Here is an 11,978-nt window from a genome sequence, read left to right as displayed (position 1 = left end):
AGCAACGTTGTTATTGTGTATTACAAAAAATATTTCTCTGAAAATATTCCAATTAAAAAACTTGTAAGTGTTCTAAACTTTACCAGTAAGTTGTTTTGTATTAATGATGGACGGCATACCTTTACTGCTCTGAGCCTGGTGACATCAATCAATTTGGAATCAGAACATGAAAAAATAATGCTCGTAACGACGTAGCGTCAATGACGAAGAAGTCATTATATCTTATGTTTATTAGAATATCGTTGTCAACATTACAGATGAACATGACAACAATATTTTTTAAATAAACAGTTTATTGCGTTATTTCTGAAACTTGCTACATATCATTTTGTCGACACTATGACATCCCTTTATTTGGCCTTGATTTTACTAAGTGCCTTCTTTATTTCAAAAGGATTAAAACATATAAAGTTACAAGCATTATCATACTTTGACAAAATATGTATCTGCATACTTATTTTGTTATAGTATCTCTTAATATCGCATAACACTATACAATACACTCTCAAACAACAAATGATATATATGTTTTGGCAAATAACATGTTGTATATCATTTATTGATATTAATATGTGTGATTATATGTTTCTATATTTTGTCGAGAAACTGTTAAATAACATGTTTATGACAATACACATTTCTGTCTGTCTGTACATAACCGTTCTGCTTATAACATGTATAAAAATGTAATTTATTAGTTGATTTCTTATTGGCCCAAAGTGTGAAGACCAATACCTAATTTTAAAATATTTTATTAATTGATTATTATGTATTCTACAACATTTTGGTAAAACATTTCTACTACCTTTAATAATTATTGGTGCATATATCTGTTTTCAAGACTTGATTTAGCTATTGTTAACAGGCGTCCGTTAGAGTGATATTGCACAGATTTATGAAAAAAATCGTTCGTTTACAACAGTATTAGAAAGCATATCTTTTCTGGAGTATTTCGTATATCGTTTGCCAAAAATTAAAAATTGTTTCCAACTTCGCCATCCATTGTGTCGGTTTTCGAAGTGAAATTGTTTAAAAGCATAGTATATTCAAAATATGTGTTATGTTTTTCAAAACAATCGGTAAAACGGAACACAAAAAGGTTGCCTTTTATTATTTTACAGCATTCTCATTAAGAGCTTGTTTCAACAAACAATGGAAATGGTCCATTCCTCTTATGAAAGTATAGTTGCCATTTAAACGGCAAAAACTCGTATTCGCCGAATTTGGTCGCTGTTTTGCACACTTGGGCATATATCGTCAATTGTCAATTGATTATTACTTCGAATGTACTTGTACCCCGTCAATTGTTTGGTAATTAATTAATAATAAGGTGTTTATCTTACGAGCGAGTACATGCTTAAGGCTAGTGACCTTATGAAATCGGGTATAATAAATTTCTCAAAACTACATTGTAGATTAGATCATCAGATGTTTAGTATTGTTGAAGTGTTATTATCATTTCAAAGGTGTATCTATTCTATTTTTAAAATGAATTGACGATCCCATTCAGATTAACATCTTTATACACCCAAATAACCTTTAGATCACAGCCTGTTTCGTCGAATATTTAGGTTGACATTTCATATCTCGTCTTTGTATCTATCAGCAAAGGGCAACACAAACATGATGTATTGAGTTAGGCAATAATGAAACATTGGGTTATCTTTATATCATCACCGACATGTCACTAAGAGTAAATAAGTTGATATTATTATCACAATATTTCATTATTTTCACATTGTTATCTTGGTCACAATATCTTCATAATATGATTTCGCCGATTGTTCATTTTGATTGTAAACGGAAACTTATTTCACAAGCCAAAATTCAACTAGCTGGTGGCAAGAAAAGATGATGGATATTCGCAAGGGTCGAACTAGTGAAAATCGCCAAGTCAAGCATATAGTCGATTCAACAATGCACCATTTGTAAATAAACATATAGTACCATTTGTATGAAATAACACAACATATATATTTATCATCCAAAACTCGATTTCGGCACATTTCAAAATCGAATAATATTTTTTTTGTAATATTTCTTTGATAATCATCGTTCAGGGCTTTTCTAACTTAAATTCAATTTAAAAATTCCAACGTAAAGGGAATTTGTTAACGTATTATACTACATTCAGTATCATAGATTAGATAACATATAAGGTACAGTGACAACATGTACATATCCTAAAAATTATATGACCGTAGGTTGCATGATTAGTCATGAGATAACATCTCTACTTGTATTTCGTGTACATTTACTCTATACATAATATTATTTGATGATGTTTCATATAAGGCAACACAGAAAATATAAAAATAAGAGTAATATTGCTTAAATAATCAAATTGCTTATCGTCAGCAACATGTAATAATTATTTCGATGCTGGCCTGCAGTATCGAAACGGTAGAAATTACAATATATTTTGAAGGAGATTCGTTTAAACTTCAGATGTTGCGGACAGTTTCTACATCTCTTCTTTTCGATCGAAAGCACCAAATGACGTATCGTCTCAAAACGTTCATATATATAGCACAAACGTGACTTAAACTCGGTACAAACAATGGATATAAAATAAATAGTTAGTTTAAACTTATTTCTTTTTACAACGATTGTGAAACAAGTTAAAACAACATTATAATAATCACTCTTGTTAGCACGATGTTACGCAAGAGTGTGGTCTTGTGTTGTGAGGGACACCGGAGTACCCGGGGGAAACCCACTTGTCTGACTTGGGGACCACAAACCAAACTCACATGCGCCCAGGCTGGTGAGAATCTAACCACTGCGCTAACCAGACAACCAAATCAAATCAAGATATTTTTAACACTATCTCATCACCGCGTATTTAACGCTCCGGTCGCATTCAGCAAAACCTTTGCGATACCATATCAGCTTCGTTTTCACGTCACCGCCTATATAATTAAACATACATTTCTTAAAGAGGGACTGTCTGGTTGACAATTATGCGTACTTTTTTGGTTTCGGTTGCTTCTCATCCTCTTAATTCCTTAGCATTGAGAGAGATTTCGATGTTTAGTTTGTCGCATACTGTGACGGCAACGGCATTCACTTTCTACTCGGTGTTTCAGCGTTTACTTCCTGAAGAGTTGATTCGCCGAAAGCGGTGGTTGCCGGAAGCAAATGGCCATACTTTCCGTACAAATTGTCTTAAAAAGACACAACAGTATATTCGAGCTTTTGCTTATGATGCCTGATCATCCATGTCAGTTTGAAGCAAATTGAGTTGAAAATGAGTTAAAAGAAAAACGCCACACTCGTTGCCAGTGTAGTCTACGATACAAAGCAAGTATACAAAGGGTAATAATTCCCATCGACGCGCATATATTACCAGACCATTTCCTCCCCATAACAGCAATGGTGCCCAGCTACAATATAGCCGGCAACAGAATAATTATGGAGTGTATACTTAAATGTCTCCCCTATGTTTCCTACATATCAATTTAAATTAAAACTAGAAGCGGTGCATACACTTGTAGAAAATTTCTTAGGTGTTTTTTCATAAGTAGTTGAAACAATTCTGCATATTCATTCATTTATTCAGTTTATTCGGTGACGTTATCATTTCGGGGTAGTCGCCATTTATAATATGTACAAGGTCTGAGCGTCCTTATGTTCATATCGAAACGATATTTAACGATTTTAACCATCTTTTTTGTCTTGTGACGCAGTGTGAATCATAAAAGTGTTTATTATTATTTAATCCTTTGTGCTGTTAACTTTCTAAATCTAGGAAAAGGAGGCCGGAGTATTTCATTGACGGGTTCAAGGCAGTACCTCAATTGTAAAGAAACTTTCATAAAACATCGTTTTTTTCTCTGCTATAGACATTTGTAATCGAGTAAACGTTAACGGCGGTAAACACTTATTTACGTGTCGTTAATGGCTGGCTTTTTTCATATGCACCACAAAGCTCCATATTTGTCTTACATAACAAGGAAATGATTGCAAGTTTTAATTCCATTTTGAACAGCCCCTCAGAGACAAAAGGTATCCATTATTAATGAAATATTTCCAAAATGTAATAAAAAACATTTAAAATCGCCAGTCAACAAAAACCCATGGTAACATACATGCCTTTAACTAGGTTTACGATTTGCTGCAAGGTTTCTTCAAAAATAACGAATCAATTTGTTTAGATTAAACTCAACTTTAATCATTTAACTCTTTGCCAATGTGGCTCTTATATATAATGTATGTGTTACCTGTAAAGCAAATGCAATAGTGAGTCACATTCATATAAACGATTTCGGAAAGTCATACGAGGTTCGCAATTAAATGTAAGAGCGCTAAAATGAGTAGTGTATTAAACATATAAATATGAGTGTAACGATATCTATTGCAGAAAACAAACAACTGGTCCAATGAATGGTATTTTGAAAATATTGACATGAAGCGGTTTCTTTATAAGGTGGGATCCCTTTAAATATGATCAAGAACGATCAAAGAGGAAACAAGTGGGAGTGAAGAGTAGGCAGTGATGAGTGATGCAGGGAGGGTTGAAAAGGCCGCAGATATGAGTATAATGAAGCAGGAAGGAATGAAGATGGGGAATGGGGAGGAAAGATTATGCAGGGAAGAGTAAAGAGGATACGGGAAGGGGTGAATATGAGGCAGCGGGGAGTGCAGAGGGGATGGACTGAGTAAAGAGGAGGCAGGGAGGAGAAAAGAGGAGGCAGGGAGGAGTAAAGAGAAGGCAGGGAGGATCGAAAAGGAGACACGGGGAGTGAAATGAGAAAAAAGGGGGGGGGGGTAAAGAGAAGGCATGGAGGGGTGAAGAGGCGGCAGGGAGGAGAAAGCGGAGAGAAGTGAAGAGGGGGAAGGGAGAAGCGAAGAGGAGGCAGGGATGAGTAAAGAGGGGGTAGGATGAGCGAAAAGAGGGGAGGAAGGAGCGAAGAGGAGACAGTGATGAGTGAAGAGAGGTGGAAGAAGGAGTGAAGAGGGGGGAAAGAGGAGTGATGAAGGGAAAGAGAGGAATAAAGAGGAGATAGAAAGGAGTACAGAGGAAGCAGAGAAGAGTGAAGAGAAGGCAGGAAGGAGTGAAAAGGGGACGGGAGGAGTTACGGGGAGGCAGAAAGCAGTGAAGAGGAGGCAGGGATTAGTGAGGAGGGGGAGGGAGGAGTAAAGAGGAGACGGGGAGGAGTGAAGATGGGGCAGGAAGGAGTAAACAGGGAGCAGAGAGGAGTTAAGAGGGGGCAGGCAGGAGTGAAGTGGGGACAAAGAGGAGTAAAACGGAGAAGGAAGGAGTGCAGAGGTGGCCGGGATGAGTAAAGAGGGGGAAGGGAGGAGTTAAGAGGAGGCAGTGAACAGTGAACAGGAAGAAGGGACGAGTAAAGAGGGGGCAGGGAGGAGCGAAGAGAAAGAAAGGAAGAGTGAAGAGGAGCTACGGTGTAGTGTGTTTAAGTATGGAGTGGTGAGTGTATGCAATATGGAGCGAAGAAAATGCAACGAAGAGTGAATGTAGGCAACATGGAGTGACGACTGGCAAGGATAAGTGCATGAAGGCAGGATTGAGTAAAGAGGAGGCAGAGAACAGTGCAGAGGAATTATGGAGAAATGCAGTGGAGGCAAAATGCAGTGAAGATACGACAGGGAGGTGTCACAGTGTAGGCAGGGTTGAGTGACTGAGAGCAACGAGGAATGATTGTACAAAGGGTTAAGTGGTGTGGATACAGGAAGGAGTAACGATGAGGAGGAGTGCGTTAAGGAAGAGTAGTGAAGTGGAAAAGGGTGAGCAAGTAGGCACTGTTTGGTAACGAGCATGATAAGAGGCTAGATGAGGAAACATTAGAAAACTGAAGTGATGTAAGTTGAAGTAGAGAGGAGATAGATTGGAGTGAATGACATTTGGGAATGAGTGTATGCAGGGTGAGTGAAGAGCGGCAAGAAGGAGTTAGCGTATGCAAGGCGGAGTGATGAGTAGGCAGGAATAAATATGAATAAATATGAGGCAGGCTTGGACAAGAGGGGTTATAAAGGAATGAAGTGAGCGAGGAGGAGTGGGTTTAGTCATGGATGAGTGAGTAATGACGAGGTTGAGCGAATAAAAGGCAGGGTTGAGAGAATGTGATGCTGGGTGGAGAAAGGTAGAGTTAGTGTATAAGGTGGAGTGAAGAGAGGGCAGGAAGGAGTAAAACAGCAAGTAAGAGTTATGCATACCAGGAAAAGTGAAGGAACAAAAAAAGAAGGGAAGATGCAAGTAGGAGAGAAGAAAAAACATAGGCAACTTAAAGGTCATGTTAGGATAAGTAAGTATTAATAATTTGATATTTTAAATCTTTTTGCTTGATCGTACAGTCATATGTTCAAAATAGGACAAACAGATAGTTTAAAACACTTGTCGAGTTTATGAACTATTGTCTGCCCTCATTTCAACTGGAATACTAAGTATACTATAGCGTCGATCTCAAATGGGCTTTTTAGGTATTAATCGATTGAAAAAAATAAACATTCGAACATTTTTTTATAATTATTCGTAGATTATTATATTCTTGCTTTATATGTAGCATTACTCGATTGACAAAGGAGATATGACACCAGTCTCTGTCTTCCAAGTATTTACTATCCATTTTCTATTTTTCATTAAGTTAGTTTTACCTTACTTTTATCCTACTGGTGTTTTTGTATGAAACATTACGTTTAGAGCTGTTCATATTTTTGTATTCTTCTTACTTGAACATGACTTTCAAACGCAGTTAAAATGGTTGACATTTTAATCATCACATTTTTACCTTAGTTGACGTATAAATTTAGATTACATTAGCTAATCAATACGATATTCCGCTTTCTAGGACAGTGAAGATACCTTTATATACATTGTTCAACTTTAGATTGTATAAATATTACTGATAATGACGTAAGGGAACAACTATGTTTTATATAATTTGGATTTGTATCGATACACACCACTTTCAATCCAAAATACTGCTTCATCAATCATCAAGATGGGAAACGTTTTACCTTCTTTCAAAGTTCTTTTATCGGCAATCACAGGAAGCAAATATTCAAATGCAGGACCAAAGAGTCGAAACGGTAGGAACTATTTCATTTTTTTCAAGTATGCTTCGTAATATAGTATTTATTTGTTATGCATTTCTTTTAATCATTTATGAGTACATGAAACTTTAAAATAGTTATATGTTTCGAATTAAAATGTGTCTTTTTTACAATGACAGTGAATCACTAAAATACCATACAAAAGTACTGACAGGACTATCGCGACATTTAAATGTTAATGTTGATATAACATTTATAACAAAAATACCAATTCCTGAGTGTTAGAGATTATTAATTTTCTGTCTTTGGCCATGTCGAAATTGTAAGCCAAATATGCTATAAGGCTTTTTTTTGAGACCGTAAAACTTTGGCATTGATACACTTTAAAAGTATGGAAACATGCATTTTTGAATATACTAGTATCGTATTTTGTTTAGTAAAGTTTGTATTGTTTTTCGATTTTTTAGAGCGAAAACTATTTTATCAAAAATGACTTAACATTGAGATTTATTTTCTTAAAGGCTGGTGCAAAATCATTTTATTAGTATCTATGAATACATTATTTCGTTTATCTTATTTGACTTTAATGATCAAAACAAACGTGATTTGTGTACAAAAAGAATTACAATATTCAGCAACATTTTGGCGCCTTTTTATACTTTGGATAGTGTGGCCACGTAGCTTTTACTTGATAACACCATATATATATATATATATCACGCCCCCAACACAAATTAAGCAAAAGCATTGGTCCAAACCTGGTCACAGAGTGACCCCATATTTTTCAATATTGTGTCACAAAATGGCGTTTATTTTTTGATTCCGATGAACTTTCCGATGAATAAATGAAGCTTTAAAACATGTAAACATGTTGTTGACTATATATATATGTTACAGCGTTAGAAGGTGACCCGATATGGGATATAAGGGGCGCAGGAACTCATATTCGGGTTCGAGCTTTGCTCTTACCCGATATGATTTCCTTTGCTCCGTATATCCCATCAGGTCAGATACTAAACCCGTTACATATAATAAAGGCTAAAGACTCATAATTGTTCATCTTACCAAATATCACATGGGCGTTTGGTCAGAAAAAGTCAAATATGATAATTCGTTACAAAATTGCATTCACCTTTCTTATGCGCCTTAAAAGCATCGTCTTATATAAACACTTTAATTGCTGAGCCTGAGGCTACTCAAAGATATTTTTTGGCAGATCCTTTTTTCGACAGATCGAGTAAAAACAGATAAATTATCTCATCTTTCTTTGTCCTAAACCTTTGGTACCTTTTGAATGTTTTTTTTTTATATTTGCCATGTCCATAAATAAAAAATATAATTGAAGATGGCAGCTTTGAGAAGGAGACTAAAGTCGTTTGTCAAACTACTCGTAACAGTTGGCCTGCATACAAAACAGCCGCACGTCATCTGAAGGGTATATTGTCTCGATCAGCAATTTTATTTGAGAAGGACTCGCATAAACAACAGATGTTGGTTAAAGCGCAACAAGAATTATCGCGTCAAAACGTATATATCTATTGTACCAAAGATGATGCAAAATTGTTGAAAAGTAAAATGGAGATCAATGAAATAACATATGGCACTGACCAAACACCACTGATTGTTCTACAAGCATCATCTGATATTAAAACGTTTGGCAGTACAAAAGGAAGCGAAGCACAGAGTTGGTCTATTCATCTTAAAGATCCTCCCAGAGAGGATTTATTCAAAGAAGGGATACGTGAAGACGATATTTGGTCGGCGTTCAACGATATTATTGAACGATATGCCTTCCATGTTGCATCCGACTTCCTCAAGGATATTAACACTTGTACAGACAGTCTCGTTGATGAAGGTAGACCATTTATTTACGATATTGAAATATCTATTACTATATAAAGTCTATCAAAAAGAAATGGGAATAATAGCATATGTTTAAAATGTAAATTTTAATATAAATGTTTAAGCAACTTATCTACAATACCATGCTATTGCATTTTTGCATTATGAATAATAATTATTGTATCTTTTTTATACTTTTTGTTCATATTCATTTTTTCCGTTTTCTCTTGATATTAATTTTAAAGAAGTTACAACGTTCTATATGTATTAATTAGTATGTGTTTCAGTATTTTGCTTTAAATTCTTCAATAGTATATAAGAACTAGACAAACATTTTGTTTACAGATATACATTTTATTTTGCAATGTTTCAGGACGCATTCAAGAGAGGCGTTATGGCCTAATTCAGGAAATTGAGGCTCTTTACCAGAGAAGTTTAATCCCAGAGGATGAGAAAGTAGTTTTTGCTCAGGGACCGATGCTGAATGTTTCGCACGAGGTAGTTTTGCTTTTATTTTAAATTAAAAACAACTCTTTTCGTTTACATTTTGACTTATCATGGTCATTATGAACCTAACATCTGGAGTTTAAGGGTTAATATCCTCATCAATAGACATTAATGTTAACTTATACCATATTTATTTTCTAGGTGTTAATGGATCTTCAAGACATACCTGGTGTCATTGCAACAGAGGTTCGAACGAACGAACTAATTATTGACATTAGTTCATCCATGCAAAACACCAAAGGCTTATCAGCTCAAATAGATTCATGTCTTCAACGCAATTCAAAAAAGATTGAGTATAAAATACAAACATTCAGTTTGAAGCCTTTTGCTAGTTACATGTGCGGCCAAAAAGTGTCTGCCGCTGACGGCATAAAGTTTGGTACTCTTGGTGGGTTTTTTGAGAGCAAAGGAAACCGCATCCATGCCGTTCTTTCTAAACATGTTGTTGAACAATTACAATCGGAAATGATAGTTTTAAACAACAAAGAAATTTGTGAAATCCCACCAGTTGTTCACGATCATCCAGATATTGCCATTGCGAATGTGTTGGAGAAATTTAATGCTCAATGTCAAACTCTATTTCCCAACGATGATTTCAAGTTTGTCCCCGGGAAGTTATGGTTAAAAGGAGTTACTTCTTTAGTCGGGCTTGACGTTTTTATTTGGGGTGCCACTTCAAGGCCCGGTTATGGACTTATTAAATCAACAGTCTGTTACTTGCAAATGGATCACTTTGTAATAACGGATTCTACTGACACACCGTTTTGTAAGGAGGGCGACAGTGGTGCGATTGTATGTGCAGAACAGCGAGAAGGAGGCTATATCTATATAGTAGCTATGGTTATAGGTGAATATAAGAAAAAGAAAGATACACCTTCACAGTATTTGGCTTTGCCATTGAAAGAAGGCCTTGAAAAATTACGCGAAGAGTATGGTGTTGATTTTTCTATCCTGGGTTGATCCGAAATCTAATTTGCATGTTGTTTTTACAGATAAAAGTTGACTATGTATGTATACTTGTGTATCGAACTTAATCACCGTTTACATTAAATATGCCCTATTACTTCCGAATAAGATTTGCCATATTTAATACAATTGTTTAAATTTACCAAAAATAAATGTGAAAATCAATGGTTCTCATGAAGGATACTGTGTTTAATTTGAAAGAAAGGTGCAGAAAACACGGAATTTCTACTTTATGAGACGATAGTAGATGACAGTAAATCTTTTGCATTCACCAATCATTTAATATTGTTCCGTTTTCAGCTGTATTACACGGTTGTAAGCTTGTTAGTAATTAATATTTTCCATAAATGCAGTATTTAGGTAGTAGTTAAAAGTTTATCACTCAGAATTTATGTTTGTTATACATGTTTATGTATTGATTTTGAATAAGAGTGTCACTTAAATATTCATAATATGTTTGTTATTATAAGCGCAATAAACGTACAACTATGTTAAATGTTCATTTGCATTTTTGTTTACTGTTCCATCTTGGCAAATCCAGTATTTTTAAAATTATATCACATTCCTCTGATCGAGGCAGTCCTAGTGACCTCCTTAAAATGACTGACTATATCTCGTAATAATGACGCAAACATTAGATGCTTTTAATCTGAAATGGGATAGAAAGATAGTAAAGCTTTTTAGCGATAAAGGTAGTCGTTACATCGAGAGAGAATTTATTATAACGTGAAACTTAGTCGTAACAAAGTTAAACTATCTAACCAAATCTTGATAACCAGATAATTTGTCGTTATGATGACAAGCTTAGTCGTTATAGCAAAATACTTAAAACACGAACTGTAAAGAAGCCTTATTAAACAAGATCATAGGTCGAAGTGAGATATGTAGACATTATAACCAGATACGTTGTCGTTATAACCAGATACTTAGTCGTACTAACGGCTGCTATGTCGTTATAACGAAATAATTATTGCAATATTCTCGGCTTTTTCTTATCCAATTTAGTTTTATACTACAATATATTATGGTAAAATTACAATAGCTGAAATCTTACAGTGTGTCACAATGCAGATATGTCACATTGCAGATATGTCACAATGCAGATATGAAATTAAAACAAAATATTGATTATGTCATCATCATTATTTTGCTGCATAGGAGATTCAAAATAAATGTTCGGTGATACATTTGAACAATTCTTGCTTGCAGTTTCCGACTGCGTCAAAATTGCATTGGACAAGTTATTTTGATTGTATGGAAATTTTTGTTCATGCATATAGACCCAGTTTTGACTAAATTGTCGGACACGATATAAAATTTGGCCTAGTGGTTAATGTATGAGAACCGCACAAAAAGCTTTTATATTTTTTTTCGTCAAGATAGTAAATGTTAAACGTTATTACATTATTCTGCAATTAATTCTGATCAACTGATAAACTGGAGACACCAGGCATACTCCCACCGATTGAGATGGCCATTTACTATGGGACAAAGCGTTCGAAACAGCGTTATTGTAAATTATCGTGTTTTATGCTACGTCTCTCAACAAACTTTCCTTAATAACGTTGACGGATGTTGTAGCCAGAGGTCGACGGTATGAATGCTAAAAAAAACATTGTGTTATGTCTGTTTTTGAATCATTTTATGTT

At 35.1% G+C, this 11,978-nt stretch overlaps 1 protein-coding gene across 1 annotated transcript; it reads left to right on the top strand.

Moving 5' to 3' along the window:
• The first annotated feature begins 6,896 nt into the window (after positions 1–6,896).
• On the top strand, positions 6,897–10,767 carry LOC128222556 (uncharacterized). Its single transcript, XM_052931624.1, has 4 exons — positions 6,897–7,050; positions 8,360–8,869; positions 9,230–9,354; positions 9,505–10,767. Exons 1-4 carry the CDS (start codon positions 6,963–6,965, stop codon positions 10,321–10,323), a joined length of 1,542 nt encoding a protein of 513 aa, XP_052787584.1. The 5' UTR covers positions 6,897–6,962; the 3' UTR covers positions 10,324–10,767.
• Positions 10,768–11,978: the final 1,211 nt, after the last annotated feature.

The sequence above is a fragment of the Mya arenaria genome, chromosome 16 (genome assembly GCF_026914265.1).
Source record: "Mya arenaria isolate MELC-2E11 chromosome 16, ASM2691426v1".
Classification (NCBI taxonomy): domain Eukaryota; kingdom Metazoa; phylum Mollusca; class Bivalvia; order Myida; family Myidae; genus Mya; species Mya arenaria.
Note: the sequence above shows the minus strand (reverse complement) of the source record. Positions and strands in the feature narration are given on the sequence as shown.